This window comes from Benincasa hispida, chromosome 11 (genome assembly GCF_027475165.1).
Source record: "Benincasa hispida cultivar pf3 chromosome 11, pf3_genome.v1.1, whole genome shotgun sequence".
Classification (NCBI taxonomy): domain Eukaryota; kingdom Viridiplantae; phylum Streptophyta; class Magnoliopsida; order Cucurbitales; family Cucurbitaceae; genus Benincasa; species Benincasa hispida.
This window is the reverse complement of record NC_143488.1, coordinates 61,826,019-61,853,680: the sequence shown is the minus strand read 5'-3', so window position 1 is coordinate 61,853,680 and position 27,662 is coordinate 61,826,019. Positions and strand designations below refer to the sequence as shown.

The window sequence follows — 27,662 nt, the reverse complement described above, 5'->3', positions numbered from 1 at the left end:
TTGGAAGAATTCTCTGCTTGGAGACTCACCTCTCGACCTTGACTCGTGGTTCTCCCGGATCTACTCTGTAAGTCGCTTCAGACCAGCCTCTCTATCAAAATCAGTATATGCATGTCTCTATGTATTCATGTATGTACCAGTATCTGTATCTGTATATCTTTCAGCGAATTCGAAGAAGCTATTTATAGGCGAGGCCTTGGCTCTTTGAATTTGTGGTCCCCGCTGTATAGTTATGGTAGTTCTTGAAATGGCGAAATGGAAAATTCCTTCTGTTACGTAATCAACCCGTCAGAAATGCACAACTGAAAGATGTACACTTGTCAGAATCTTCCAAATGCGTTGCTCTTCACATCTTCGATCGATCGCCGCATGCGGTGTTGTTTTTTATTACCGCATGCGGTTGAAATTGCGTTGATCGCTAAAGCTCTTGATCGATTGTCGCATGCGCTGTCATTGCGTTGATCATCTTTTCGTTCTTGATTGATGGGCACAATGCAATGTAGATGCGTTGTTCATTTCGTCTTTGAGCCATGAACGCATGCGGTGACTTATTTCCTGCAAAACTGAAACTGAAACATTCTATTCTACCATTGTAATGGTGTTAGTGGGTGTATTTACGATATTTTATAATTTTCGCATTTCTTAGCCAATTTCTTACTATCGACGCGACTTTTCTTTCTTTTAGCCGCAATATCTAAATAAAATAGTATAAATAACTTGTATTTCTACAAGTTATCAAAGTGTTTGAGCGTTCGTGTGTTGCAGTCTTGGAGTCTGTTCGAGTGTTCGTGATCAAGGGAGATTGAAGATGAGTTTTCAAAGATATGTTAATTCTATCCCTTGATCGTATAGTAAAACATGTTGTAATTTCGTTTTGTGCTTAGCCTTTATGTTTCCGTTTCTTGATTGTAATTGTTAATATTCATATTCGAATGAAATTTGGAACGATCATTCCGCTGCTCATGGAAATCCTCATGTCTGATTTCCTTTAGTTATTGAATATATGAATTGCTTATTTCGTTTTAGAAATAAATCCAATAAACTAAAAGACTCATGACTATTATAGGAGTACTTCAACTTTATGTGGAGACATAAAAGTGGATCAGATTCAAGTAAATAGTCAAAATGATCCATAGTATATGAATAAGGTTGGGTGCCTTATTCTAGTAACAATATCGGATGCAACCCACTCTATAGTTGTTACAAGGAGTTGTAAAGTGCTATAGACAAAGTGATCTTAATTCGTACGTGTGATGACATGGGGAGTGGGGGCGTCTTGTGCAATAAGTTTGCACAAGATCGGACTATGAAATAAATCACTCTTATTTTATAACGTTGTTTACTATTTAATACTGACTATTTCAAAACGATGACCTAGGTAAATTGACCTTAATCCTGAGCTAATTATGAATTCCTGTTTATTCGAGATTATCCTTAGATTTGCATATGTGAGGGCTGGCTCAATAAACCTCCCATTTCAGGGGTAAGACTAAGTAGATAGCTGAGGAAATAGGGTGCAAGATAGAATTCACTCCTAGCTGCTTTCAGGGATAGTAGAGAGGTTGTTCTCTTAAGTGTTGACTCCGAGTCTTGAACAAGGGGTCTCACCCTCTCATTGGCCCGAAAGGGACTTGGTTTGATGATCGGATCATAAACTAATTGTTCATTAGAGGATCAGTGGGACTTAAGAAACAAGAAGTAATCTCGGGGATAAAACAGCTTTTTGACCTAGCCGTTATTACAAACAACCTGTGAAGGGTTAACTTACTGATCATGGTTATATCAAGTGGACACAATATATCTATAATGAAGAGAGAGCAACTACGAGCTTTAGTGGAGTGACCCAGTAGTTAACGAATGGGGGTTAATTCGGGCTAAAAAGTTTAGCCAATTAATCTCAGATCGTTGAAGCTCATGATCTATAGGTCTACTAGGTCCCCCTACTAGCTCATAAATGGATTAGCCTTAGAGTAGCGTGATAAGTTGATTTGAAACACTCAAATTAGAGTTAAGGGAATTAGTAATTATATAATTACAAATTTAATTTTGGAATTAAACGGAATTGAATAATCAATTAATATTTAAATATAATTTAAATATTAATTTCATGAATAGGGATTCATGAAGGTAGAATTGGTATTAAATTAATTTAATATTTGATATTAAATTAATTAAATTGTTTAACTAATGTCCATCATGAATATTATGGGCTAAGGTAACATTTTCTAGCTTAGGCATAGAGTAGTTTTCCCCGTTTTGCATACTTTTGAGGTTTAGATCATTTTACAACATTTTTTTGTATTGTCTTTTAATTTCTTCTCAGATTATGAATGGTTTTGATTGTATTTCTACATGAGGACTTATAATCAATCGCTAAGATTTAATTTGCAATACATGACATAAAATTGCATGTTGATCTAAATAGCAATGGGTTAAATTAGCTTATAAGTTGTGAATATCGATGAACATTGTTAACTTAGGGAAGAATTATACTGAATCTTTGGGGTTGTTCGTTATGGGCGATTCGTACTGAGATAGGGCGGTCCTGGTATTTGAGGGAGATTTTACGCTGTCGTGATAAACTTAGGTCATTTGTCAGGATGCAGATTAGTAATGGGAGGAGATGTTTTGTTTGTTAGGATCCGTGGCTACTTGTGGGGTCCATTTTTTAGATTTATAGGGATCGCGTGATTAATGATGCTGCTAGCTATCGTGAGGCTAGACTGTCGAATTTTTTATCTGTTGATGGTTGTTGGCTTTGGCCTTCAATTTCTTGGGAACTTCTTGAATTATGGGGTCTAGTTCAGGATGTGGAGTCGAGGGTGAGTGGGGAGGATTGTTGGATTTAGGTACCGAGTGGTAATGGTCAGTTCACTGTTGCTAGTGGTTAGGAGAGTTTGCGTCCGAGACGTCCTAGAGTGTTTTGGGCTCATCTAGTTTGGTCTAGGGGTAATATTCTGAGGCATTCCTTTTGCGCCTAGCTGGCGGTGAAGGATAGATTAGGTACTCATGATTGGTTGAGGAGGTGGGATCGAACGGTGAATGTTATCTGTCTGCTTTGTGTCCATGGGGTGGAGTCTCGAAATCATTTGTTTTTCGACTGTGTGTTTAGGAGTGAGGTTTGGGAGGGTGTGTTGCGTATGTTGGGTTTTTCTCATTGGGTTATTGGGTGGTATATGGAGTTGAGTTGGATGTGTCGGGTGAGATCTGATATACGTGCTCGGAGTAAGTTATTTCGAGTCTTCTGGTGTGCGTCAATTTATTATATTTGCCAGGAGAGAAATCATCGGTTTCATGGCAAGCGTCCGATATTGACGTCTACTTTGTTACAGCTCATTGTCTCTATGGTCTGTGCGCGTGTTGTCTCTTGACGGATTGATCTTCATGGCCTTCTCTAGCTTGTTTGTTTTTCGTTGTCTTTTGCTTCCTCTTGGATACTATGGTTCTTGGGTTGTCCCCGGTTCGGGGATTTTTTATTATGCTTACCTTTTGCTTCTGGTTGGTTTGTTCGTATCTCTGTTTATGGGTTGTGGTGGTATTGAGTTGTTATGCTTGTTCCGTCTGTGCGTCATGTATATAGGTGCTTTGTTTTCTATGGTGCCTTGATCTTTGGTTGTGGGATCCCTCTTGTTGTTGTATAAAAATATTGCCTATTCAAATAATAATAATAATAATAATAATAACTAATTAGGTTTTTTTTTATTAGTAATTCATCTAAGCAAATTCCTTCATCTTAATGCGATTAATCCAAATTAATTACGATATTTTTCATCTAATTGAATTAGTTAATTAGATAATAAAGACTCTCACCTAGCTTTTCTAGCGAGGTGGCTGAGGTTAGATGATATAGGATCAATCTGATGGACCTATGATCGAGTTGCAAAATTGAGGAATTAACTTAAAGGTCTAAGCTAGATAATTTGATCATTCAAATTCAATTTCTTTTTAAGTTTTTTCTGCAATTTATTTTCTCGTGCAATTGAACAAATCAACACCAACCCTCCTCCCCCGGTTACCTCGGACTTTAAATTGTTTGATTGAGAAATTATTTGGTTCACTGTGTTCGCCCTGTGCTATTGCTACTACATTTTTTGTTGAAACGGTTAAAATTATTTGGTCCGGAATTGGGCGACGAAGTCTGCCGTCCATTTGCTTCTTGTTTATTAAAATATTATATTTTGTATTTTTTAAAATTAAATTACAAGATTAGTCTTTAAACTTTTGAACTTGTCTAATAGACCCTTAGACATTCACTTTTGTTTCAAATGAGTCTTTCAAATTTAAAGAATGTCTAATAAATTCATAAACTTTTATTTTATGCCAATTATTTAGTTCCTAAACTTTAAAAAGTGTGGGTTCTTTTTTATTTTTAAAAAGTGTCAAATAGATTAACTTTCATTTTTGTGTTCAATATATCTTAAAATTTTCAATTCTGTATTTCATAGCACTTATACTCATTCAACCTATTTTCTTTTAAAATTCACAACTCTACTAAAAATAAAACTAAAAGATAAGGTACCATCAGACATCAAATTTCAATTTTCTATCTAATAGATCAACTATCAAATTACTTTTTTATTAGAAAATTGAATATAAAAGACTTATTAGATACAAAATCGAAAGTTTATGGACCTATGAGACCAAAAAAAAAAAATTAAATTTAGGAACTTATTAGACAAAAAATAAAATTTACTGGCCTATTTACATACTTTTAAAAAATGCAAGAATCAAATAGACACAAACTTGAAAGTTGGAGGTTAAACTTATCATTCAATCTTTTTTTAAAATATATATTTATTTTTGTTCCTCCCTCCTCTCATCCATGGTTGTTGTCGTGTTCTCCTCTTTCTTACTTTTTTCATCTTTTCTTCCTTTTATTATTTATTATTTCATTGAACTGATGTGAACTATTTTTACCCATTCCATTTAAAATCATCTCAAATTTACCCACATAACATTACTATTCTCCAAAAGTCAACCAAATTGACAAAAAAAAAAAAAAAAAAAAAAAAAAAAAAAAAAAAACCTTATTGTGTGGCTCCTTCTAAATACATTAGAAAAACAAAGAAAAGACTAAAAAAACGGTTCATTTTGTTAATTTGACATTTGAAAAAGTCTAAATGTGTGAGAAGTCAAATATTTATGATTTTCAAAGATAGTCCTAATAAAAAATCTAAAATGCGTCACTTATGAAAGTTTGGAGATTTAAGTAATTCAATCATAAATTTCATGGATATAAAAACAATGCATTATCATTTTGCCAAAAAAAAGAAGAAGAAGAAAAAGAACAATAGGTTTAAACTGGTATTCTAATAAAATTTAAAGTTTTGGTTGTACGATTATTAGTTTTAGAGTTTAAATTATATAACTTCAAAAAGTTTAGGGGTATACGTTGATTTCCTCTTCCCTTCTCATTTTTTTATACATGTTGATTAATAATTAAGAGACTAAAATACAATATTTCGTGAACCTAAAGAATGAAAGTATAAAATTTGAACATTTAGAGATTAAATAAATATTTATTTATTTATTCATGGATTCAATCATATGTATGAGTACAGATTCAAATTTTTAACCTTTTGTTCTGAAGTACCTGAGTTTAATAAAGGATTTAAAAAAAATGAACCTAAGTATTATAAGATCAAGTAGATTGTCTTGTAAAATTAATTGAAATACGTTCAAGTTCAAGCAATAAAAAATAATTAAAAAAGGAAAAAAATGAAAAGAAAAAGGAAAAAATTCCTAAACTTGTTATGTACCCATAATTTTATATTGTGTAGATTCACGTAACTTATGGAATTAAGAAATGCAACTATTAAATGTGTTCATTATTTTAAAGACAATAAGACTGGACCTTCAAACTTAAAATAATATAAAAAAAAGAATAGTTGACTGCAAAAAAATGGATGTTCAACCTTAGATGGGCAGCCGGTAATGGCGATCTGCATTCGTTAGTTTGGGTATAAGTTATACAACGTGTAGAATGATTCTCACAAGTGAAGACAATTAAAAAGAAAAAATAATTGAATAAACAAAGGTCTGATCTGTTATACAATTAGAAGACGGCATGGATTTTTCATAATATGGGAATAAGCGTGCCTTCAACTATATGGAAAATGAAACATTTTGATATTATATGCTTTAAATATCATTTTACAAAGATTAATTCAGATGTCACTTTCTAGTTTCTCCACATGTAAAATTTCATATCAATATTGACTCGGTCAATATTCAAGTTGATCATTCCTGTAGTAAAGTCTATCTTGTCATTCAATCAGGGAAATGTCAAAGAAATCTCCTACTTAACTCATATATACTGCATTTACAGAATTTCATCAGGAAGCTCCATCTGGAAATTTACATTTCATATTCCAAATTATAGAATGTAAGCATGATGAAATTACTCTTGCATATACAAATCATTACATCAGTATTTCCAGCATGGAAGGGGAAAAGAATGCCTAGCTAGGATGGGACTAGTATTACATGTGAATGGTAATTTGATCTTACCGGACAACTTTCTGATAGTAAAAATATAGATATTTCCTTAGATTAAGAGTAAGTTTCTTGTCAGCTTCAGTTATCCCCAGTCAGTTTCTAGCAGAACTAACAGAGTTATCTTGATCACGGATATAGGGAACTACAATTTCTTGGCTGCAATATCAAAAGGTAAATATTTAACTCTTCATAATTTAACTATCACCATATAATGAGCATGAGTATAGGTTGCATATGGTTTTACCTGGGCTTAAAATTGTTATGCATTTTGTTGTGGACTTCACTGCTGTCAAAGAGTCCATGCCTGCATTAGCCAAAAATTTCACATAAACCTATGCATTGCTTAATGGAACTTCAAGATATGTTGAAGATGAACTACATTACCTTCTGTATTTAACTCTTTCCCAGCTAAAATTTGTGTCACAGTTGATGAATATTCTGACATCATCTGATTAGTCTCCACATTACAGTCCATGGACTCATGAGATGACCTGGGAAAAGACAAACATGAAACAAATAATCAGATTAAGAGGTGAAGGATTGTTCCTGGGAATTGCAGTGTGATGAGTAGAAAAATACCCAGAAAGAGTGTCTGTAGAAGCACCCAAGGTTGGGACGGATGAACAACCAGTTACTTCACATTCCATATCCAAATCAGCTAACATTTCAGTAAAAGAAAAATCTTCTCCAAAAACATCTAGAGAAGGGAAGTCAATGTCAAAAATGTCCAACTGCTTTTCGGACTCGGATGCATAAATTTCACTTTCAATCCCCTTGTCTGAGCTGATGGGTATATCTGTGATGTCAAAATCTAGCCGTCCCTTCACGTGATCTCTATTACCCTGTCTTTTTGAGTTCGTCTTGACAGGGGAAGGAGATAAAATGCTATGGTTCCTCTCCACAGAATAGTAAGCAATTTGCTTGTAAGGACTGATTGTCACTCTTTTAGATGAAATTACAGTGCAGCCAGTAGGACTAACGCCTTGTGGAGTATTGTTGTTACTGCAATCAGCAGCAGAGGAAATTTCATGTGGGGATGTAGACTTGTCACTTTGACAGGAATTTGCACGGGGGGGAGTCTTTGGACCAGAAGAATTGGTTGGAATAGAGAATGAAGGCTGGTTGAATAAACATTTTACAACACTTGATCCTTGAACCACAGACTCATTAGGAAGGCAATTAGGAGATGATGACTGAATTTCGTTAGAATGCTGAACCGTTGATTGAACATTACCAGCTTCAGTTGATTGGGAAAGTGCATCAGCATCTGTAATAGACATGAACTTTGTTAGATATGATTGAAAATAGATGCGCCTTAATCATATCCACAAACAAATTGTAAAGAACGCTTGCCTTTGCTAGCTGACTTCCTAGAAGATGATTTATTTCGAGATCTCTTAGAAGCCGGAGGAACAACAATGGAAGTCTTGGAGCTTTTTCTCTTATTTGCCTCCAGATCATTATTAACGGGTGTAATAAAACTTTGAGATCCGCCATTTGGATTCTGAGGTGTGACCTCTGGACGAACAGGTTGTTTGATATTGATGGGGCAACCTGAGAGTAGTAGTTATAATTAACATTCACATAAACGTTTCGAGCTCACAATTTCCTAACCAAAGATTGCTTGCAAATTTTGCTGAACTAATTGGGGGAAATTAGCATAGAACAGTCTTAGACTGTTCTCCCATGTAAATAATTCACCAGAAGTTGAAAAAACTGCTTAGCAACTCAATTATAACTAAGAAAAATTGTAGAGAAACCCACTCCCCGAATAGCCTAAGTTAATGGCACTTATAGAACTAAAAGCAGTATTCTACTCCTAGTGAGTTGAAAGATCATTTATTGCATCCTCTCCAGTATTATTGCAATTGAGTAAGCCAAGAAGGGAACTCTCAAATAATGTCTACATGTTCGATCTTTTAATCAACCCCTAACAATTTTTCAGTGGATTCTTCCGTTTTCAGAAAACAAATACGTTCCATTTAACTCAGAAAGTTTTAGGACCTTACCTACTGGAGATGCTGATTGACCAACAGCTGCAACTTTATCTGGAGCAGCTGAAATCGAAGGTGTTGAAGACCTTCCACTGGAATTATAAGCACTCATGACGGTCTGCATACCCTGCAGAAGAGTGTGTACACGAATCTTCTCTTGCTCCAAACACCTTCTTTCTTGATTCAGAATCACCTTTTGCTCTTTCAAACTGATGTACTCATCCAACATCGCCTCTAAGCTCAGCAAGCTCTTCGGAGCCTGAAAATCAAAAGAATCAAATCAAATACGACGAATATGGAGGAAAAACCTAACTAGTGGGGTTGAAAATCTCAGATCTCCAAATAAGCAGAAACAAGTACCTCTTGGATGGGAGATTTTGCAATGAGTGATGAAGCTTCAAGTCTAAAAAAAGAACGCGTTTCGGCGTAGTTGTTATCGGATAGATATCTATCAACAATGAAGGCGACCTGAACGGGGGTAACGTTACCAGTCCCCTTGCTGGCGTTCTCGGATTTTCTAGCTTTGGTTTGCTTCCCCATTCTTGTCGGAAGCTGGAGATTTCAGATGCAGATTCGAGAGAGCAGAGAAAGAAAGTGAGGATCCGGCGATTGGAATCGGAGGGAAAATGGAATTGGAGGGTTTACATAAGATCGGAAATGGAGGGAAGAAGAAATGGTTTTTTAAGGGAAAATGGAAAACGCGGGAAATTTTGAATTTTTTTGCGGGTAATGTGTATGGGCGGTTAATTGGACCCGCCAACTCCCTTCTCGCCACCGCTCTTTCAATTAATCGGCGCGGTCAAGTTTGAATACAATAATAATAATAATAAGTTACCTTTCTTAATCTTGATTTAACCAAGTTTTGTGCCTATTTATTTTAATTCTTCAGCTTTAGACAGAGGATGTATTGTAAATTTCTAAACTACTAATTTTATGTTTAATATTTTTTTTAATTTTAAATTTAATAACCATTTTATTTTCATTTTTAAAAAATTAAACTTATAAGTACTACTTTCACCTATGAAATTTTATGTTTTGTTATCTATTTTTTATCCATGTTTTCAAAAATCAAACCAAATTTCGAACATTAAAAAAATATTTTTTTTAATTATTATTTAACTTGGAATTCAAGTGTTTGCCTTTGATATATGTGAAAAATGTAATAGAAAATCGACAGGAAAAAAACATATGTATTTGAGAAACATAAAACAAAAATTACTGTTTTTAAATATAGAAAAATGAACTAAAATATTTATAAATATAGAAAAACTTCACTGTCTGTATACGATAAACTGCAATAGACTACTATCTGTTTCTATCTGTGTCATAATAGACACATGATACAGATAGTAGTTTATCGCAGTCTATCATAGGCTGTGATATTTTATTATTAATATTGTAAACTTTTTAGCAATTTTGTCATTTAAAATAATTTTCCAAACAAAAATGGAATCCTTAAAAAACGGGGATTAAAATTTTCATTTTGTATATAATTTATCCTCAAATTTTTAATGTCCTATCTAATAGGTTTTATTTTTTGCATTTTTTTTTAACAAAGGACGATTCATGGAATTGAAATTTATGTTGTTAGTTGAACATAAGATTTAATTTTATATCAAACATATTAGTTAATTATTTTGAATTTGTAATATATAAGTGACCTACTATGTGACATTCTAAATTAATTCGTCATTTAAACTCTGTATTTTGTGATAATTACAATATTTTAAATTTCGGTAGATAAATCAAATTGTTGTAAAGGATGACTCAATCTAATTGATTTGTTCAAAGAGGAATTTTGGAATTTAAATTTGATTAAAGGAAATTTTGGGGACTTATGTCAAATCGTGTTGATTTTTAATTTAATTTAGAAATTTAATTAAAATTTGGACGTTCAAGTTCTTTTGTATTTTCTAGAGAAGATAATTAAAATAAAACGGTTAATTGTGATAATTAGTTTAAAGCAGTCTTTCCAAAAAGGATTTGAGATTCTAAATCCAAAAAATGATTGTGATATCGTTGTTGTTTTTTTTTTTTTTTTTTTTTAAGGAAAATGGGGAGTGTAAGTAGTTTTAAATAGGTTATGTTTTATTGGGTTTAAAATAAGGGGAAAGAAAATAAAAGAGGAGGAAAATGGGCACTCTAGTTCGAAAGGGGCCGCTCTCTAGCTAGGATCTTATTTGCCCCCCTCTCACAATAAAGCTAGGGTTTGTGTAGAAATCGGTCTTCTCAGGCCCTTGCCCGTCCTAAAAAAGCCTGGTCTAAGGCTGGGAGAATGGGATTTGCCCATAAGCTATAAGGGCGAGGTGGGTTTCTCTGAAATACACGCAAAAGGCTCTTTGCTCATGAATCGTGTTTTGCTCATTCAATCACTATGGAACGAAACCAATCAACTAGATTCCCCTTTCTAGTCTCCGGTCATTGGTAGAAAGCCTCTCGTGACATGATCGAAGTTCGATCCAAAAAAGTATAAGCAGAAGAAATCCACGTTTAAAACTACAAATGACCAAACCACCCTAGCCCCCCGCTCATGAAACGGCTCCGCTGCCTCGGCCCGATCATCCTATTCGCTCCAACAGACAGGCATCAAAAGTGTTGGTTTTAGAAGATGGAATGTCTAATATTTTTTCACCTTTTCACCTTTCCCTCACGGTACTTGTACGCTATCGATCATTGAGGCCCGCCTGCCTGAGGACTTATGTGTATGTTTTGGAATATGGATGTTCGCCTTTTGTAACAAGTAGACCCATGTTCTACTACTACGCCCTGTCTTATCTTATTTTGGGACCGCGGATTTCCCAGATCTATGAAAGGTGAAACGTTGAAGGTCCACAACAGGTAACGTTTCTCTGAGTACATTACCAGATAGATGGAGCACTGGGGACCCCCTCCAGCTTGCATCATCCAGTTTGATTTTCCCTGAGCTCATCAATGAAAATATTCCATCGAGAACAGCGCGATGTTCCGAAGTCGCGTCTTTCACTAAGTAAGGCAGCTAGCTAATCCACGGAAAGTAGGGAGGGAGTAGGGGCGTAGCAAAAATACTATATCTCAGAGAAAGGAAAGGGAAGTGCTTGCTGGGGGGGGAAGGAAAAGGGATTTTTTTTTTCTCTCACTCGTCAACCTCCTTCTTCCCCCCTTGCTTTCGTTTACTTCAGGTGACAAAGCCCTAGCTGCAGCCCACTTCACGCCATTGTCGTTGAACTCAACGTCGCTCGGACCTTCCTCCTCTATTCAGTGTTCGAGGCTCAGCGTCGCTCCCGCTGGGCATCTCCGACACGCGTGAACTTCTAACTATGGTCAGAGGTCGCCATTCATGGATCTAAAGTCGTTCGCAAACCTGAAGCCGACACGAGTTTTCTTATCGCCAACCTCGCCGTTTCTGCCGGTCTCTGTTGTCAAGTTCTCCAATCGTGGCTTCGTCAGAATCTTGAGCTTTTGGTAAGGATTTTTGGGTTTTGTTGTTTTTCTTGATTGGATGTTGCCCATTAAGTCCGTGTTGAGGCTGATTTTATCTCCATTATTTTGTTTTTAAATGCAATTTTTTAGAGGAGTTGGGGTGTTGTCATTTGAGAGGAGTTGAGGTGTTGTCCACTTGGTTTGGGACCACTTTGGACAAGAATTTGATAAGTTTTGGGTTTTTCTATGTATAATTTCCAGTTACCCACTAAGTACATATTTAATTATTAATGTAAAGTGTGATACCTATCGAGGTTGTGGTTATTGATTGTGTTCAAATTCAATCTTCAAGGTTAGATTCGAAGTTTGAAGATCAGTGGCGTGCTTTCTAGCAGGATTAACGACTGTTCGGTCCTTTCGTTGGTTTTAGTTCAAGTAAATTGTTAGAGTTGGTTGTCAAGATAACTGTCATTGACTTAGTTTAAGGTAAGTGAATCTATTACCGGAGTTTTCTGTGTCAGGTACCCTAATTTAGATTTATCAAGTTACTTATTGGGATCTAGAAGCTAGATTTAGAAGTTGTAATACCTTCTTGTGTATGTATATTTTTTTTGGAGTTTAAGCATGTATGAGACTGCATGTTATGTCATGATATGAGCTGTGAAACTACCCATGAAATATTTTTATATGATGCATGATTAGACTAGCAGGGGTGATATACCATCTCATCGTGATGCATGTTTTTTATAGGGGACTGATGAGTCCAATTTCGTATTTGACGGTGAGTCTTCGGACTGCTAGACATGCATAATTCGACAGGTTCATGTTCATGTTACTTTTTCCATGTTTGACGGTGTGCCTTCAAGCCACTAGACATGCGTTAACCGGCAGGTACACGATTATGTTTCTTTTTCCATGATTGACGGTGTGCCACTAGGCCACTAGACATGCAAGTTAGGGCGAGTTAGGTTATCCCCTTCGTTAGCCATTCAGGAACAGCTTCACCATGAAAGTTCCACTAACCACAAGCATTCACTGCATGTGAATGCACAACCTGATCCCAGTAATGGGATCACTTACTGAGTATTTTATACTTATCTTTTATGTCTACATGTTTTTCAGGTAAGGACAAAGACACTCGAGCGACTGACAAGAGGAATCCGTGATAGGGTCAACGGGACTAGGAAACGCTTCCGTATTTAAGTTCATGTGTCTCCCCATACTTTACTGTTCCTTTTCATGGGTTTTTTTTTTCTTGACCGAGTTTAGGTGTTAGAGATTTTCCTTCCCAGTTAATATTTTCTTAAAACCTCTGCGTTAATGGGTACCCTGTTTCAAATGGGTTAGAATATTGAGTAGGAATTGAAGGAAATCAGAAGCGAGATTTCCATGAGCAGCGGAACAAGGCTATTCCAAATTACAATTATGAATGAACATATATTTACAGTCGTCTTCAAACATAAACAGTTATGCAAATCATACAGAAATTACAGCATGAAAGTCTCAAAAGCACAAAGGGAAAACTGTACAAACAAATGCAGTAGTGAATCCACGCTTCAATGCGCACTCTGATCGCTCGAACAACAGCAACCACGAACGTTCGATCTACACGATCGCTACACCGCAACGAACACAGCACAAACACTTCGCGCTCGTCCTCAATGATCTCCTCAGCACTAACTCATCGCACTCGTCCTCAATGATCTCCTCAGTCACGAACTCCTCCGCAACACAAACAACCTCCACAGCACCACGAACAGCCTCCAGTAAACCTCGACGGTGTCGAGTTGAGTTTGACACCACCAACAAGGCGACCTTGGTATTCTCGGTATGAGAATCCAGAGGGTGAGCTCTGTTCGAACTTGGTATGAGGCAGATGAACGGAGGAAACTCTGATCGCATACACGACTGGGCAAGTGAGAGATGGTGGAGACCTATCATATAGGTCGATGCCCAATCGTTTAGATAAAGTTATGCGATCGTCTAGCAAAAGTTATGTGATTGTTTAGCTTAGTCTGTCGCCTACAGACTCTACACGATCGTTTACCTTGGGCCAGCGATCATCTAGCAAAGCTATGCGATCGTTTAGTAAATATTGCACGAGTGTTTAGCTCGCACATGCACGATCATTTAGCTCGTCCAGCTGTTGTTTAGTAAATCCGAATTTACTTGACGACGCGTGAGTTTCTTTTTCACGAGAGAAAACTCAAAAACTTTTTCAAATGTTTGTAAAAACTTTTTTTTTTCAAAATAAGAAACCACTTTCCTTTTAAACTGATCCAATAACCACCCACTACTTTGGTTATTTAAAAGAAAAAATATTAATTATCCAATAATTAATATTATTATAAATATAAATGATAACCAACTTATCATACTATATTTATAATCTATAGTTTTAATATTTCATCTCATGAAACAATAAACCATAGTTCTTTTTTTATTCCATGGTACTTAATGTAAATCTCATTTACATCAATTCTCCACTAGATGTATCTTATACATCATACCGATTATATCATATATAATCAAAATACCTCTTGTCAAATTGAACATTTCAAATCAACACCAAGAACACGTAAAACAAGCTTATTTCATGGCTTATGATCCCTCATGTGATCTTCTTCCAAGAAGATAGCATTAGTGGAAACAAACACTTTGTTCTCACTTGGATCACAGAGGTATCCTCCTCTCGTTTCCTTGGAGTAGCCCACAAAGAGACAAACCTTTGAACTTGGTTCTAACTTCTTTGGGTTAGTCGCTAGCACATGTGCCGAACAACCCCAAAACTTGAAGTTGGGTAAACTACCTTTACAGCCTTTCCATAACTCAAAAGGTGTTTCAGAAACACTTTTTGAGGGGACATTGTTCAAGATATAACATGTAGTCTACACTGCATAACCCCACAACGAGTCTGGAAGATGAGCATAACTCATCATAGACCAAACCATGTCCAACAAGGTCCTATTTCTCATTTCTGATACACCATTCTGCTGAGGTGTACCAGGGGCCGAGAGTTGGGATGCAATCCTATGTTCTATCATATAGTTTTGGAATTCGAGGTCCATATACTCTCTACCATGATCAGATCGTAGTGTTTTTATCTTCTTGCCTAACAAGTTTTCAACTTCAGCCTTATACTTCTTGAACTTATCAAGGGCTTCAGACTAACGTTGCATTAGGAAAAGATACCCAAACCTTGAATAATCATCTATGAAAGAGATGAAATATTCATACCCACCTCGAGCTCTAACATTCATCGGACCATAAAGGTCTACATGTACAAGCTCCAAGGCTTCCTTGGCTCTGTAACATTTTCCAGTAAAAGGATGTTTGGTCATCTTGCCTTTGAGGCATGATTCACATATCGACAAGGAGTTTTCTTCTAAACTCTTTAGAAGTCCACTTTTCACCAACTTCTCAATCCTATTGAGGTCGATGTGACCTACCCTTAGATGCCAAAGATGGCCGTTTTCCTTTCGAGAAACCTTTGGTCTTTTAGCTGTTGTTGTCGTACTGAACATTTCAATACTAAACAAGGCTTTTATGACTAACGACCTTAATACATATAAGTTATTTTCCATTGAACCATGACCAATCTCCATTCCATTATTGAAAATAAACACTTTATTTTCAGAAAAGAAGACGGTATAGCCTTGTTTAATGAGACAAGAAACCGAGATTAAGTTCCTCTTAATATGAGGAACTACAAAAACATTATCCAGTAACAGATAACATTTCTTGTCAACAAATAACTTTAGCCTGCCTACAGCAACAGCTGAAACAACCTCACCAGTACCGACTCGAAGAGTCATCTCTCCCTGTGGCAACGTTTGCCAGGAATTGAATCCTTGGTAAGAAGAACTGACATGATTGGTAGCACCTGAATAAAGGATCCAGGCAGAATCATCATTCTCTACCAGACAAGTCTCCAAGACCAATAAATCACATTTACGATCTTGTCTCCTCTTTTGGAGAGTAGTGGGATGGAGGTCGTTTGCCACGAAATTCGTTCCACACGATTCTTTCCACTGTAAGTAATCGATCATTTTTAAAAGCTTTAAACAGAAATACTAACGAGTTGCTGAAAAGAAATACACATTGACCTACGTTAGGTTTTAAGCAAATACCCCTTGTAAAACAAAACAACATCCAATAAGGTTTTAGCAAAACTAACATGAACCCCGTGTGACATCTAGTTTTGCAATGACGCTTCAAAGATTTAGGACAAAAGTCATTGAAGGGAGGTCAGTTATCCCTCCTCTGAATTGAGAAGTTCTCAACCAGTCATTAATAGTAGAACAACTCTTGTTCCTATAACGACAAGCCATCATTGATTTGGCCAAGAGATCATTAACTTACTTAACAATCTCCCGTAAGTGTGACCCGCCATTTTAAGCCCTAGAGGTCTGTCCCAAAAGGCCAATCCGAAGGGAAAAAATCCGATTGGGGTAAAACCTAAAGCGACCCTATCCATTTCTGGAGTTCACCTTGATATTGACCAACTGCACAAAACCCATTCGAAAGGGGGCCTCTCCGAAGGCGACACGAGGGCGTACAGAATGATCTCGCGGTGTGAACCAATGACAGAGACCATAGGATGTGTTGGCACACACCTTTCACCCACTTACTATAAATACTCTCTCCGTCCACCTTGATATTGACTCATGCAAATACCATCCTAAGGGGGATGCATCCTGAGCATCTCGAGGCCAAGCATGAATCTCACGGTGTGAACATACAGGGAGAAACGTGAGTGGAATCATAGACATATCTGATACACCTCCTCCTCCCACTGAGTATTTTATAATCTAGGGTTTAGCTTACTTAAAAAAACACGACTAAGGATTTTAACTAAGTGACTTTTAGGTTTTCCCAAAAGTAACTTTTACCTTGGATAGTCGAGCAACTTTTGATCATCATCCATTAAACTCTTTAACGGAATCTTTGACCAAAACATCGCATGCTTGTTGAAAATCTATCTAATTCACCTTTCTAGGTAGGTTCCCAGGTAGGGGTGTTACGTTTCCGTCAACTTAAGAACCCCAACTTAGCCAGAACCCGCCTTAGACTTATAGATAGGTTTACAACAAATTTAATCTTTTATTCCAACCAATTTAATCTTATTAAACCGATTTTAAAAGATTAATCTAGGTTACTAAACTCTTTAGAACCACTTAGACTTAGGTCTATCTCAATCCAATTTTAAAACCCTTTTAAAAAACTTGAGTTCACCCTAAGTCCACATGCAACTTTGAATTATTGATTTTAGGTCTAATTTCCTTTATAACACTTATAAACTGAAACAACCACAATGCTAAGCTAACACATGCAAGGTATTCATAATGCTAATAAACAGCCTAAGTGTCATGCTCAATGCATTGTCCATTCATTGCTACATCTTTTATATAACACTTATACAAAAACCACAATGAAACAAGTAAGACATGCTTCCATTCACTCTTAGACTATAATATTTATAATAAAAGGATGATGCATGATAATGCTCAATGCATGCAAAATATAAGTCTTATATTTCACGGTGCATGCGCATGCTTTCAAATAATTTTTTCACGCAAGATTATAACATTTATAATACATGAATAATTGCACAAACCAAGGTGGGTTTTTAACTATATGACAAACTCTTCGACATATAAGCACCATACATCACATGTATAAGCAATAAAAGTTGATGAACCGGGTAAAATTGCCTTAAAATACAAAAAGAAAAGCTAACTATTATAAAGACAAGGAGTCTCCGATTCAAACAGGCGAACCAGGTCTTGAACCAATCGAAAAAGCATTGATTCTCCAACCATCCATCGTGTACTAAGCACCCCGTGATCGTCTACACGATAAAACAAACTCTTTGCTCTATCGCTTACCAGCGCTCCCGAGTTAAACGATCATTTAGCATTTACTATACGATCGTCCAAAAAAATCCAAACGATCATTTAGCTATTACTGCACGATCGTGTACCTTTACTAAGCAATGAAGCTTGAAGTACATGATCACTTAGCACGCTCCACACAGCGCACGCCTTCTGTGATCGTCTAAATGACTACGATGTCGTGAAGCACCATCGTCTAAGCGATCGCTTAGCTAACGTCTCCATATCGCATACGCGCGATCGCATAGGTAGTAATTGAGCAATGAAGCTTGCTAACTACGCGATCGTCTAGCGTGCGCCTTCTACTAAACGACGAGCATCGCATGCTCCCACTACGATCGTCTACCCCCAGCGCCTACATGATCGCGCAACCAACGCTACATGATATGGTAAATGATTTACCCCATCGCTTAGCAGTAGCTAAACGATCATTTAGAAAATACTACACGATCGTCTAGAAAAAAAATATCTAAATGATCGCTTAGTAAAATCCCTACGATCATTTACCTGAGGCTGCACGATCCGATCAACGCTTGATCTTCTTCTTCGTTGAGAACTGCATTGCCATGCGCTGAAGCTTCATCATGAACGACTCGACGAACTCGAACTTTTCGAATTATAGACTCGATTGCAAAGTTAATTTTGCCAAAAAAACACAGGGGCCCTTACAATTAACACTTTGTAATAACTAAAGCTTTAACAAAAAGACAATTTAAAACCCGAAACGTTCATCAATTTCATCTACAAATGCAGAAAACGGTTAACCGTAAATGCAAAAACCCATCGCGGCTGAAAAATGCGTTCAATTCAGATCTATAATTTGGAATATCAGAGAACCTGACTTTGATACCAATTGAAGGAAATCGGAAGCGAGATTTCCATGAGCAGCGCAACAAGACTATTCCAAATTACAATCATGAATGAACATATATTTACAGTCGTCTTCAAACATAAATGATTATGCAAATCATATAGAAATTACAACATGAAAGTCTAAAAAACACAAAGGAAAAACTGTACAAACAAATGTAGTAGCGTCTCCACACTCTGATGCACACTCTGATTGCTTGAACAACAGCAACCACGGACGCTCGATCTACACGACCGCTACACCGCAACAAACACAGCATGAACACTTCGCGCTCGTCCTCAACGATCTCTTCAGCACGAACTCTTCGCACTCGTCCTCAACGATCTCCTCAGTCACAAACTCCTCCGCAACATGAACAGCCTCCACAGCATCACAAACGGCCTCCAGTAAATCTCGACGGTGTCGAGTTGAGTCTGACACCACCAACAAGGTGACCTTGGTATTCTCGGTATGAGAATCTAGAGAGTGGGCTCTGTTCGAACTTGGTATGAGGAAGACGAACGGAGAAAACACCAATCGCGTACACGACTTGGTATAGGTCGGTGCCCAATCGTTTAAATAAAGCTATGCAATCGTCTAACAAAAGCTATGCGACTATTTAGCTCTATCGTTTAGCTCGGTCTGTCACCTACAGACTCTACACGATCATTTACCTTGGGCCAACGATCGTCTAGCAAAGCTATGCGATCGTTTAGTAAATACTGCATGACCGTTTAGCTCGCACATGCACGGTCGTTTAGCTTGCCCAGCCGTCATTTAGTAAATTCGAATTTACTTGACGACACGTGAGTTTCTTTTTCACGAGATAAAACTCAAAAACCTTTTCAAATGTTTGTAAAAACTTATTTTTCAAAATAGGAAACCACTTTCCTTTAAAACTCACGGTTACCATGATCCAATAACCACTCACTACTTTGGTTATTTAAAAGAAAATGTATTAATTATCCAATAATTAATATTATTATAAATATAAATGATAATCAACTTATCATACTATATTTATAATCTATAGTTTTAATATTTCATCTCATGAAATATATAAACCATAGTTCTTTTTCTATTCCATGGTACTTAATGTAAATCTCATTTACATCAATCCTCCACTAGATGTATCTTATACATCATACCGATTATATCATATATAATCAAAATACCTCTTGTCAATTTGAACATTTTAAATCAACACCAAGAACTAATTCTCAACAGAATCCAAGCTACCAAGGGGACCTCATGGACCCGTAGCTCCGAAGCTCCAACGGTATGTGAATAACTGACTAAACTCTTTAGTCACAGGATCCACCATCCGTTAACTACCAGGCACTCCATAAAGATCAACAGCTGAACTCTCCTTACTACAGATATATTATGTGTCCATCTTAACCAATCGGCAGTGCGACAACCCTTCACAGATCACTCGTAAGTACAGCTAGGCCAATAACCGTTATGCCCCTGTAGTTACATTTGTCTCCTTAAGTACCATTGATCCTTCTAATGAACATAAGTCATAGTCTTACTATGACTGAGTCTTCTCTTCCAAAGAGAAGTTGTGGCTACTATGTTCAAGCCTCGGAATCAGCCTTTAAGGGAGCAATCTCTTTACTTATCCCTACTTCGGGAAAGGAGTGAATTCCATATTGTGAATTGAGTTCCCAGCTCCCAAATCAGACAAGTCCCCAAAAAGGTAGGCATGTTGAGTTGACAATCTGGCTACTCTCACCCATACTAATTAAAGGACCGCCCTCAAAGGCAGGAGTTCCCAAAATACTTAGGATTGAGGTCGTGTCACCTATGGTCGTTTAGGTGAGATGCAAGTCTCTAGTATCGATGGCATTATATACAAAGTCTAGTCATCTCATAGTCCAGGTCTTATACAAACTCTTTGTATAAGACACCCCCGCTCTACGTCTCCACATGAATGGTCAGGATCTACCATCTATAGTAGTTTACAATACTTGCAAACCTCTACAAAGCAGGCCGTATCCGTAGTGTCACCAGGATCAGGAGTCCCATCTTAATCCTTATACTATAGACCGATTTAGGTTGTCACTTAAGGCATGATCCACTTGTATATCACATATACATGCTTAAGTTTACATAAGATAACCAAGGAGCTTTGTTTATTGGATATGAGTAAATGCCAAAATTAAATAACACTTATTTTATTCATTGAACAATGTGTATCTTTACAAAACAACAAGACTCCGGGAGAATTAGAACACCAATCCCAACAGGAATTTGTTTAAATTCAACATTTTCGTTTTTCTTTTATTTTAAGGCCATCCAAGTTTTTCTTATTTTCAACGTAAACAATTATATATGCATGTAGTAACGACTCTACTAGTTGTCTTAGAAAGTCTGATCGTTACATACTAAACAGAAAATTGAAAATTATTTGAAACTTCTTAGACCTATAAAACATGAAAACGAAGGTTCACAGGCTAGACTGTGATTTAACGCTTCTTTTTATCAAGTAAATATGGTATCAAATAAATTATATAGAATAACCTCAAGCTTTATGGTAAGCTTCAATTACATTTCTATTTTTTATTTATAACTTTTATTGATGATGATGTCAAAATAATAATAAAGGAAACACATCTAACATTTATGGGACACCATAATCGCACAACTGTGTGTGGAAAATGCTTAAGTCAAAGAATTAAAAAATGTGCAAGCTATATAGTTTGAGAGTATGATTTAAGTTACCTTGTGTGAAGTTATTATAATGTATTTATAAGGGAATTGACCTAGGGTTCATTTTAAAGCCTGTTTGGATTGACTATAGAAGATTTTTTTCTAATTGATTTTTATTTAAACATTTTTTATAAAATATAGTTAAAAAGCACTTCAAAATCTATTTTTAGTTGTTGCTAAATACCCCAAATTTTTACAAAATGACTTATTTTTAAAATTAAACACTTCAAAAGTTAACTCAAATGTACCCCTAATCCTAAGGATTAAGACATGAGTTTCCTTTTTCCAATCCTGAATAGGTTAGGACTAAATCTTAGTTAACCCGATAACTAATTAATTATTTTGGAAAATTACCCATAGCAATTATCAATTATTATTTTGGCCAATATTGGCTCTTAGACTTATTTGAGTTCAAACTCATTTTATTTTGGAACTTATTTTTCTTGGTATTTCCTTGACCTTTGACTTACTCTGACAGATCCAAAATTACCTATAATAATTATTATTATAAGAAATTCTCCACAAATGGACCAAAATATGTTAAAAACTTCTAATATTTAAAAATCTACCTGACAAAAAATAATTAGAATTTTTTTATATAATATGCCAATTAATATAACCACCTTCCAATATTGCACTCATTAAAAAAAAAAAAAAAAGACAATACAAATACTAAAATTACTTGGGGCAATTTTTTTTATAAAGTAACTTCCATCTATGCAATTAATGTCGCATGCATTAAAAGATTTAATTTAAAAATAACATTATTTTAATAAATAATGACAAAAATAGGATTAAGTGAAAAATAATGACAAAAGTAGAGTTAAGGAATTGTGAATCTAGTATACAATTATGAGATAGCATGTATCAACCAAAATTGTGTATGGAATCGAGGATTTTAAACTCCACATGCGAAATTTTGTCAAGTTGGAAATCGTGGACGGGTCCATGAGTCTCCTATTATTATTTTCATCATTATTTATTAAAATAATTTTATTTTTATTTTTTAAAAAAAAGTGATACCATTATTAAACAAATATATAATATTATATATGTCCATTAATTAAAAAAACACGTGTATAGAAGGAATAATGAAAAATTAGTCTTGACAATTATATGTCATCTGGTTAATGCTCAAAACTATTGGCAGTGGTGGTTTCTGGAGAAGACCATTTTAAATATCTAAAACAACTATATTTGTTTGTATTCTCTCTTCTTCCTCTCTCCACACCTAGTAAACCCACTCAAGTATTCTATTCTCTCTCTTCTTTTCCCTCTCTTTCTCTCCTCCCTCACGCAACCAACTAAATTCTTCATCTTTTTTTTTTCCCTCTTTTCATTACACCATTTCTCCTACTCTTCCCTTTTGCTCCTTTTCTTCTCAATCTCCATCGTTTTATTTTCTTCGCATCTCCATTGTTTTGTTTTCTTCCTTATTTTTCTCTTATTTTTTTTTTCATTTCATAATCCGTCAATTTTTCTATATTTTTGTCATCTTTCGTTTTCTTCTCGTTGTCCTTTCTTTATTATTTTCCTTATTTCATCGAAAATACCAATTATGTCAAACTGATCCCAAAAGCGATGGTGAAACAGAGAAGAATTTTTTTAAAACAAAATGCACTTTTAGTCTCCTACGAGTTGAATCAGTGTCATTTTGGTCCCTAAAATTTCAAAACATACATTTTTGTCCATCATTTTTTTAGAAATAGTTCTAAATGGTCCCTTTGACTGTTATTAATTAAAAAAAAAAAAAAAGAGGTGGCAGTGATGTGGGGTAAAACATATTAAATTTATATATATTTTTTGTTGACTATGTCATCTTCTCTCTTTCCCTCTCAGCTTCTTCATATCTCCTCCTCTGCAGAGTTGTTATGCCTTCTTTAACGAACTACACTTTCTTCCTCCCTTGAACCATATAATTGTCATACGTTGCCTTTTTGGTATTTAATTTTAAATTAATTAATTAATTAATATTTCGATGATAATAAAAATAATTTTATTTACTAATAATTTTAGTATTTGGATGAGGCCAATTATATAGAACTCGAATTTACGAATCCAACACAATTTGAATCTCCAAAATCGGAGCTCAGATGAATAATTTATAGCGAAAATAAAATTAATGAAAAAAATACTCCAACTGATGAGAAATGGTGGGCTTTCGAATCTGAAAAGATGATGAATTTTGATTTTGTTTTTCTAAATTTTTTTTAAGAAAGGGAAAGAAATTAAAAACAAAATGAATTTAGTTTTGATTCGTTTTAATAGAAGAAAATGAAAATGAATTTAAAAAGATAAAATTATTGTGTATATGTGGTGACGGTTAAAAAAAGAATAACAAAAATAAATAAAAACTGGAAGTGTGCAGTGACCGTTGGAAAGCAGCCCCACGCACATGTATTTTATTTTATTTTTATATTATATTATTTTATTTCATTTTAAATCTCAACCATTCAAATTTTTATTTATAAGATAATGACCACAATTAAAGATGGTTTCTAACATTTTTTTCTTAAATGTTAACAATAATTTTACACTATTTTCAATTCTTCTTAACTCTCAACCCACCATTGTTATTCTCTCCAAGCTTCAATTTTCTTATTCTTACTTAATTTTTGAGAGATATTTTATGTATTATGAGGACTAATTTGTTGTGAGCTAAAATTTGTAAATCCACTCGATAGAGAGTTTGTCAAGTGTGCTATTTATCTTTCCAAATTATTGTAAGGGTTACTCTTGATCCCAGAAAAAGAGTCATTGTAAATCTTCAATCGTGGAAATGATCAAGTTTGTTCTTGAGTCCGAAAAAGGAACGTTGTAGCGATTCAACTCTAAGCCGTGAAAAGAATAAAGTTCGTAGTGACATACCCGAGAGGTGCTTGGGAAGTGTATGTAGGTCAGTTGTGCCAAACCACTGTAAAATTTACGCAGTCAATTTCTCTATCCCTCTCATTTTTAATTTTGTAATTAATTTGTTAGTATATTTTATTACTTGAAATTAATTACAATTTTTGTTATTGAATTCAATTGCTCATATATATTTCTTTTGATTGGTTGTTCTTAAATTTCTATTTCCATTATCAGTCCCTTTATTAAGAACTAAAAAGGTGCTTTAAAGTGTGATTGTAATTGTTTGTTTAATTCAAAGTGAACTTTTTTGTATAAAAATCTTGTTTAAATTACTTGCTAGCATAAATTATATTCATTTACTTAATTAGACCAATATAAAAATGTTTTCATCAAGTTTGAGAAACCCTATTCACCTCTTTAAAACTGTCATACCCATCCTACACTCCAAAAATATTTTGTATATTTCTATTTATTTTCATCTAGACCAAAGGCATCTTCCCCATCCTTACAGATTTAGAATGATGGATTGCACCACCGATCAAATTTCTGGTTTGAGGTGGGTAAAGCACCTTCGATTACAAAGTCCTAAGAAAAATGGCTTGAGGTGGGCACTTCCCAATACCGATTGAAATTTCCACGATTGAGTACCATTTTAAATCAGCCCACTTTCGATTTTATTTGAGACCATGCTCAGCGATAGATAAAAGGATGGGCTCTCTAAAGAAACTATACAAGATTCACATGACCCTGTAGACCAATTGCTTGAGGGGACTGTAAAGTGGGTTAATAAAATAAAGAAATTGAAGAGAGAAGTGGTTGAACAAAGTAAATTTTTTTTTTTATGCTTTAAAGAAAATAATATAAGATTGTAAAGACAAAAGACTTTGAGAGAAAAAAAAGTGCATAAAGAAGGGTTCAATTTGGGAAATATTAATTATATTGATTATTAGATTGTTGTGGTCAAGGGCTGATAGTGGGTTGAATTTGGGAGGGGGAGGAAGTGTTGGAAGTGATGACGAGCCTACTTTAAGAGTCACTCTAAATCTCACAAACTTTGAAGAGAAGAAACTTGTTCTTTTATAAAACTCAAGAACACACAAGAGAAGAATAATTGTTCTCTTGAAACTCAATTTTTTTCTATTGATTTGATTGTCTTCCTCCACTTGATTACAAATGAAAGAAATGAACCTTTTATATGGTACTCAAGAAATGTTTTCTAAAAGACACAAAATAAATAAAGTACATGTATACATATCATTCATGTACTTGAACAATTACATGTATCTAGAAGTTAGAAATTCATGTATTTGGAAATGTATTTGGAAATATATTATCCATTATGTATCTAGCTTAATTTCTAACATCCTCCCCTAAGCTAGACTTCCATGACTCCCAGTTTCTCTTTCATTTTCCAGAACAAGTCTTTCTTTGATGCTTTGTTGAATATGTCTGCAACTTGATCTTGTGTCTTGCAATACTTGTTGCATTCTTCTCCATCTTTGATTACTTCTCTGATGAAATGATACTTGATCTTTATATATTCTATGAAAGACGAGATTCTTTAAAAGTCAAATAGATAGTTTATTGTCATAGAACATGAAGGTCTCTTTGTCCTGAGGACTCTTTAATTCATGTAGTACCTTTCTTAGCCAAAGTGCTTGACAACTGGTTATAAACAAAGAAATGTATTCAACTTCTGTTGTTGATAATGCTACAACATCCTGCTTCTTTGATACCCATGAAACTGTGATGCGTTGTGAATTTTGATGCGATTATAGTATGAGTTTGCGGTGATGTGTTATGCGGTGCACATGCAAGTTTTCCTAATAAGACCCAAGTATAAGCCTCATAGGTTTCCTGGTAAGTCCAGGGTCGAACACAAGGACTACTGAGTAATATGCGACAGTCACTTTGATTCTCTTGCGGTGGTGAAAACAAATAAGTTGGATGGCATTTTGATTAAGAGTATTTCCTATGCGATGGAGTTCAAACGAAGAGTTGATGAAATCGAGAGTTACAATGAGTATGCGATGAATGGGTTAAGAAGGGGTTTAGCTAACACTTCCTAAGATTACGTACAAGTCATGCGATCATGCTACACACAAACAACAACACGTCATCTCTCAATGCAAATGCCATAATTCCTATTTCTAGGACACATGCAATGTATACGAAAAAGTTGATAGGACTTGTCTAAGCCTCTATTCTTGTCTATGCGATGATGAATGATGCACACATAAAACAAGGTGATCGCATACAATCATATCTTATTTCTAGGGTGCATGCGATGTGTAAATAGTGATAGAACTTATGTCTAAGTTTTTATTTCTTGCTTATGCGGTTCTAATCTAACTCTCTCAAGCCTAGATTCTAATCTGACTCTCTCAAGTCTAGATTCTATCTTTAGACTACTCTCTCAAGTATCTCTAAAGGGTAAATGATGCATACATAAGACAAGATGATCGCATAAAATGTAAATCTTAGGCCATGCTAGCTAAGTATTTCTCAACCCATTTAGAAATTTAGCTATTCATGCGAAGTGTGAAGAGATTGAACATAGATTGAAATGAAATTTCCATTTTCTATAAATAAAGTGTTGAATACAAAATAACAAATGGAATTTGGAGATAAGAAGTTCGGTAAGCAATGTCTTGCTTCCCGTGGCTTTTCACACTGTCTTTTTCTCTCCAACTCTATCCAGATGAATATTCTTGCTCTTGTAAGTGTTGGCCCTCTCTCCCTTTTGTATCACTTTTTGACAGTCTCTCGATCTGTCCAGGAATGATCTCTCGGCTTCTTCGTCTCCTAGCTCATCTCCGTCTTCTAAATCTAAGTATGTACGTGAACAGACTAACGACTTTCTAACTTATATATGATCTATGATATCTGATTCAACTTGTTAACCCCCGTTACAATGGTGGCCTTTGGTATTTATAGAGCTCAAGGTGAAGCAGCCTTTCTCTCTAATGATTGCAATGATGGGCGGTCATTAAATCTTCTACATTGAATGCACCGATTAATGGTCACCGAAAGTTGAGTGTACTTGCTACATTGTGACTTTAATGGCTTGTCAACTAAATTTGGATTCGATCGTCATCAGCTTTCCGTCCCATCATGATTTATTATGCTGTCATCTTGATGCACAGTCTTTATGCGGTCACCCTTTTGAGTAATTTTCCACGATCGCATATGATCACATGACTTGCGATCGCATTCTTCAAGTGCACGGACGCCTAATTCCTTGGATCGCAATTTTACTTGCGCCAATGCATTTTTCTTGTACAAAATAAGTAAATTAACTGCTTTTATGCGATGAGTGCATGCGATCGCAATTTCCTCAGTTTAGCACTTTTGGACATGATATTGCTTATTTTTACCGTCACATTCTCTCATTGTTTTACTTATTTGAGTCATAATAACGTGTATTTCTACCCGTTATCAAACAGCTCCAGAACCAATATT

The 27,662-nt window shown here is 35.3% G+C and overlaps 1 protein-coding gene across 1 annotated transcript; it reads right to left on the bottom strand.

The window, feature by feature from the left end:
- Positions 1–6,283: 6,283 nt before the first annotated feature.
- On the bottom strand, positions 6,284–9,147 carry LOC120091608 (uncharacterized). Its single transcript, XM_039049712.2, has 7 exons — positions 8,853–9,147; positions 8,508–8,751; positions 7,852–8,052; positions 7,078–7,765; positions 6,883–6,989; positions 6,743–6,802; positions 6,284–6,654 (listed from the first exon to the last, which is right to left on the bottom strand). Exons 1-7 carry the CDS (start codon positions 9,030–9,032, stop codon positions 6,641–6,643), a joined length of 1,494 nt encoding a protein of 497 aa, XP_038905640.1. The 5' UTR covers positions 9,033–9,147; the 3' UTR covers positions 6,284–6,640.
- Between the last annotated feature and the right edge of the window lie 18,515 nt (positions 9,148–27,662).

What these genes read in the sequence shown, in the direction of transcription:
- LOC120091608 (XM_039049712.2), bottom strand. Translation starts at nt 9,032, where the DNA reads ATGGGGAAGCAAACCAAAGCTAGAAAATCCGAGAACGCCAGCAAGGGG. An exon ending in TCAATCAGCATCTCCAGTAG is followed by an intron (nt 8,053 to 8,507) that starts GTAAGGTCCTAA and finishes TACTACTCTCAG; the next exon opens with GTTGCCCCATCAATATCAAA. An exon ending in GAAAGAGTTAAATACAGAAG is followed by an intron (nt 6,803 to 6,882) that starts GTAATGTAGTTC and finishes TGGCTAATGCAG; the next exon opens with GCATGGACTCTTTGACAGCA.